The sequence below is a fragment of the Brachyhypopomus gauderio genome, chromosome 9 (assembly GCF_052324685.1).
Source record: "Brachyhypopomus gauderio isolate BG-103 chromosome 9, BGAUD_0.2, whole genome shotgun sequence".
NCBI classification, from domain to species: Eukaryota; Metazoa; Chordata; class Actinopteri; order Gymnotiformes; family Hypopomidae; genus Brachyhypopomus; species Brachyhypopomus gauderio.
The window spans coordinates 22,917,340-22,922,597 of NC_135219.1; the positions used below are offsets into that span (position 1 = coordinate 22,917,340).

A 5,258-nucleotide genomic window follows, 5' to 3' on the forward strand; every position below is an offset into this window, starting at 1 on the left:
TGTATCTTGAGAACCTTACCGTACCGCTTACCCGTGAACTCTATCCCAGCTGTGGAGTCATGCGTACCTCCTCCTCAGTTTGCCAGCAGGTGAATATTTAAACAGTTAATCAAAACAACAACAACAAAAAAGTGCATCCTGATTGGAACTGCTTTGATGTTTGCAATTTTTGATGGTGTTGATGTTGGTTTAATTTGATTGCAGCCATTTTCTGTTTGGACACTATAACCCAATCCTTGTGTTTTCTCTCTTGTGTGTGTTCAGCAAAGACAGCAGCAGAGCACACATCCACAGCATTGCAGACAAGACAGAGTACGTCAAGCATCTCAAGGCCCTGCTGGGTTCAAAAGACTTCAGCGAGCCCATCAAGGGCATTGATCAGCTGGTGGCCCACTGCGAGGACAACCCATATATGGTCGTGGGCAACATGTTCCTGGTAACACATTTGAACTGAATAGATTTTTAATGTTTTCAGTAGCTTTCAGAAGTGATCTGTATGGGGGGTCATACGTTGGAGAACATTAAATGCTGGCACATCTGAAGAAATGTCAAAAGCTTAGATGCTTCAGAGTAGAAAATATTACAACAATCAGTTTTAACTATTACAGTGGAGGGCAGTCGTGTCCATTGTTAGTGTGAGCTTGTTTTACAATGTATGTGAAGATTTCACCCAAGCGTATCCTTGAAATTGCATTAAACCAAAGAATCCAAGTGAATGACTTATGAAAAAATCAGTCGGTTGAAATGAAAGGGCTTGAAATCAAATCAGCTCCAGGGCTTAACGGCACTGATATGGTGAGTGCCTGATGAATGCATGGGCGGCTTGCTCTATACCTCTCTTCCTCTGCTACAGGTATTTGATGCTTTCAAAGCACGACTGCAAGGTTAACCTCTATGCCTTGGAGGCCTTACAGAAGATAATCACACTGCTCAGAGACAACCTGGTCCAAGTGGTCTACATCTTAGTCCCAGCTATAGTGGACAATCACCTCAACTCCAAGAATAACGCCATCTACATGGCAACAATAGTTGCCATTCAAGCTCTCATCAATAACCTTGGTGGGTTCTTTTCTCTCTTTACAAAACATCTTGAAGGACACATGCCACTGGGCTTTAGAAAAACAACAACAACAATGATTGTGTTCTGTTTTACCTTTGTATCTTTTGATGAAAGGTTGCTAGGTTGGGAAAAAGGTTCACACAAATCAGTAAAAGAATGTTCTTGCTCTTTGGCTAGATGTTTGTGGTGCAGATCAAATGAAAATCTCCTTTCATATTAAGGCACAGTCCAATATAAAGAAAAAATATTTCTGTAAGACTGACAGGAGATCTTGCATTATCTGACAGCAGATAGTTAAATAATGGAGTTTACAGTGGATGTGCTTAGGCTCTTTTGTTCAATATACAGTGTCTAATCTTTTGTGGTTGTGTATACAGAAATATTCTACAAATTCAAATACATTTATCAAAAAACAATTCTTTCAGAAAGTAATTCCACTGATATGCTAAGAGATGCCAGAGATAAAAAAAAGATAAAAGATTTACCAGAAATACTTTAATTCCTATATTAATTAATAATATTTATAATATTGATAATAATCATTCCAGAGAGTTACCATAGTTACCAAATACTGTCACTTTAGTTTAATTAAATCTTTCTAGGTTAAAAAAATGCTTCTGTAATAACCCAGTGCTGTCCAGGGTTGATTTATTTATCTTTGTTCCTTTTAAATGTTCTTTTTATAGAGCTGGTTAGGGAACTCTACCCCTGCAAGCCACAACTGGTTGAGCAGAAGGTGCTTCCTCTGCTCTGGTACCTCCTGGGGACCTCCAGCAACAGTGGTACGGTCCACGGGAGGGGTGGAAGCGTGAGAGGGGCCACTGTCCACCTATGCCAAGCCCTTCATGCCCACATGGGTCCGGCGCTGCTGGACTGTGCTGCTTCCCAACCTTCCAATATCCGCAAGAGCCTAAGAGAGTTTGTGAAGAACCTCCCGATCAACTGAGAGCTGCAAGCCAGACCTCCAGACCAAAATAAAGCCCAACATGGATTCTACTTGAAGATGGAGATGTTTGTGTATTTCTTACTGTGCCTGCACTTTAAATGAAAGAGAGAGGAAGAAAGTCAAACGTTTTTAACATTTTGAATTAGCAGAAAGCTAAATCCTTAAACTCAGAAGTCCTTTTAAATAAGGAGCACAGATTTTAGCGAATCACATCAGGTTTAACATGCCTAGGAGCTCTGCTCTTTTTGCATTTTGAAATACTAACACTTATCATGATAACTGTTGTCATGGTGACTATAGATATATATTGTTCTATGATTGTTATTTTCTGTTGACATATCCTGAGGTAACTGTGCAGAATGTAATTTATCACATGCACAAGGAACAAGGATCTATAGTCTTTTTGTTGTTTGGTATGTGTAATGTGACTTTTCAATGAGGAGTCTTAAAAAATGAAAAAGCTACGACTCACAAAATTACTTTTGTATTCTATAGCCAGGGCTTAATTTGAGCCGGATCCTGCCGGAACAGGATCCAGGAACTCTCATTTTGAAGGGTGCGTTCTGGGAACTGTCTGCCTTGATCCAGTAACTTTCAAGCCTACTAATTATAAGTTATGAAGAAATCTGTATGCACTTCTGCACTTAAACACTTATAAAACACATGTAAATAATTTAAAAGTAATTTATATATACAAATTGGCTTGTTATTTTAACATTTGTGTGCCTAAGCGTTTTGTGATCCGGTGACATTGTAATTTTGTTTTGCGATCCGGTGACATTGTTGGCCTCTGACCCCTTGTCTCATGCCGCTGTTTGCGTTCTGGCATCGTTTGATTTTCAAAGTAAGCACTGTGTATAGCTAATAAGTGTAATGGCACAGTATTAACTTAACTCATTCTAACTGTCAATAAAAGCTTGTTACTCATATGATTGCAATTATATTTCTGTATGTGCTAAAAACAATTGACAAACACCTATAAAAACCAGAGGGCAGCAGATCATGTGAAAATATAATATTTGTGTCATTCTCAAAACTTTTGGCCATGACTGTAGACCAGGATAATGACTAGGCCTGTGTTGAAAAAATCGATTTTCCGATTCAGAATCGATTCGCATATGATGATCTGATTATCGATTCGTACGTCCAAAGATCGATTTTTTAGTGAACTTTTACCCCCGCGTGATGACGAGACGAGTCACAGGTGAGGATTATCACAAGACGCACCCGCACCCACGGAGATACGCAGACGAGTAGACGCAGACAACGTTAACACACGCCCAACAGGGAGGGGTCGGGGACCGTAACGTGACAGTTCTGTTATTATATTCTTACTTTAAAGAAAAATACACGTTTACATTTTATACTTTCAGTTTATTAAGTGTGAGCACTTTTAAAATAAAAATGCATTTGGTAGCAACAGCTTTTGGGTGACTTCTTAATTATTTCAATCATAATAATAATGCACTGGTTAGTGTCCCAGTAGGAGTCCACTGTTGCAGATATAGACACCTCAAAGATGTCCTCTGTTTATTGTCCTGGATTACCTTTCTTGAAGGTAGATTTATGATTACCCTTTTCACCAGTCTTCCAGCCATCAGTAACTACCAACTACCAGTAACTATTTGCTGATTAATATTGATGACTAGTTTTAACATGTTGCTTCTGTACATAGTCAGGAAACAGCTCAAATAAATACATTTTTAATAACACTAAACCCCGAATTGGATCGAATCGATTAAATCGGATTAAATCGAAATAAATCGATTCTTAATCTTCAGAATGGGAATCGGATCGATTCTTGAAATTTGAATCGATACCCAGCCCTAATAATGACACTACAGAATTTCTTCACAGAGCCTCAGCCATGGGAGTCAAGAGCACACCACCTGAAACAAAATTCAAGACAAAATTAGTCCCGCCTGTATATTTACAAAGTACGGTGATAAAGCTATTGAATCAGTTTCTTTAACATCCTCCCCCCCCCCCCCCCCCCCCCCCATCAGACTCCACCATGTCAAGAGTAGAGGTGCACTTTTCTCGCCACAGACATTCAGAGCCCAGTGCAAAATCATCACAGGAGGAAACCTTCAGACTCCAGATTCAAGACTTAGTCAATCACGTACCTCATCCCCAGGATGCATGGACGATGTCCCCTGAAAGAGAAAACAATTGTCTTAGATTAACAGTCATGGCCTTTTATTCTGAATTGGTCTTATGCTTGTTTCCCGTGTTAGACATCTGTGACCACTGAATTCTGTAACCAGAGACCACCATGCATGTGTCGTCAAGAAATAAGGTAGGGTCAAATCCTGTTAACTGCACATGGGTACTCAATCGTTGATTGTAGTTTATAAGGAAATTAAAGCTCATTTCAAAATGAATTATTTATTTAGTGTGTATTTCTTGATTAAGATATGTGCTTGTATATACTTAGATATTTGTTAATGACATATTTGGCATTCTTAGCGAGGAGCAAAGTAAATTTTTCATTGTATCTAAGGAAACCTGTTCCCTCTGTGCATATGACAAACTCTGAATTTGAAAAGATTAGGTAGGCCTAAATGACGTTCATCACCGGTTAAGGATGCCCTCGCCGGAATACCGAAAGGGTTCGCCCTGAAATATTAATAATCCCCTCAGTCTCTGCCATGTCATTAGTAGAGACGCACTTTTGTCACAATGTACTTTTGGAGCCCAGTGCAAAACATCACGAGAAACTTTATTGGTATATGCACAGTAAAGAAACGTGTTGCTCTGTACAACGAAATAGTAATAAAGGATAAAATAAGCATGCAACATTATGATAAGTATTCATAAATGGAAATGTAAACGAAACAGAAATATAAACTGCTAAGAAGTTTATGTACATACAGTCATTGTGCAGTAGCGAGCTACATTGCTTGTTGTCAGACTGGTATGAAAACCCAATAGACTCAGCACACTTACAAATTGTCTAAACACACCTGGCACTGCCACATAATCTCCTTTCTGCATTTGCCACATGTGAACCTTTTACAAAAACCACAACGCTTAGTGGCACGGTTACTCTTGCAGCCACACTTAACCTGGCACAATGCCCTTTTCCCTGTGTCAGGTGTGGGTTGTTGCTGCTGAAACTCTACCTTGGACACCTCCTTGGCTTCCATATGAGACTGTGCAAGTTCTGTTGCAAGCTTCACCAAGAACTCGGACCGTCTCTCTTTTACCCCAGTGCATGCTTGAAAAAGCACATGTGCATTCAGGCATGAA

The 5,258-nt window shown here is 39.5% G+C and overlaps 1 protein-coding gene and 1 non-coding gene across 2 annotated transcripts; one reads left to right on the plus strand and one right to left on the minus strand.

The window, feature by feature from the left end:
- The first annotated feature begins 268 nt into the window (after positions 1 to 268).
- Positions 269 to 2,227, plus strand: LOC143522573 (TOG array regulator of axonemal microtubules protein 2-like). The gene is made up of 3 exons (XM_077016282.1): positions 269 to 436; positions 854 to 1,059; positions 1,747 to 2,227. The coding sequence occupies exons 2-3, from the start codon at positions 861 to 863 to the stop codon at positions 2,004 to 2,006; spliced, it is 459 nt and encodes a 152-aa protein (XP_076872397.1). The 5' UTR covers positions 269 to 436; positions 854 to 860; the 3' UTR covers positions 2,007 to 2,227.
- Positions 2,228 to 4,001: 1,774 nt separating this feature from the next.
- Positions 4,002 to 4,092, minus strand: LOC143523703 (small nucleolar RNA SNORD88). The gene has a single exon (XR_013133448.1). It is a non-coding gene; the product is annotated as a small nucleolar RNA SNORD88 (small nucleolar RNA).
- Positions 4,093 to 5,258: the final 1,166 nt, after the last annotated feature.

What these genes read in the sequence shown, in the direction of transcription:
- LOC143522573 (XM_077016282.1), top strand. Translation starts at nt 861, where the DNA reads ATGCTTTCAAAGCACGACTGCAAGGTTAACCTCTATGCCTTGGAGGCC. An exon ending in AGCTCTCATCAATAACCTTG is followed by an intron (nt 1,060 to 1,746) that starts GTGGGTTCTTTT and finishes TTCTTTTTATAG; the next exon opens with AGCTGGTTAGGGAACTCTAC.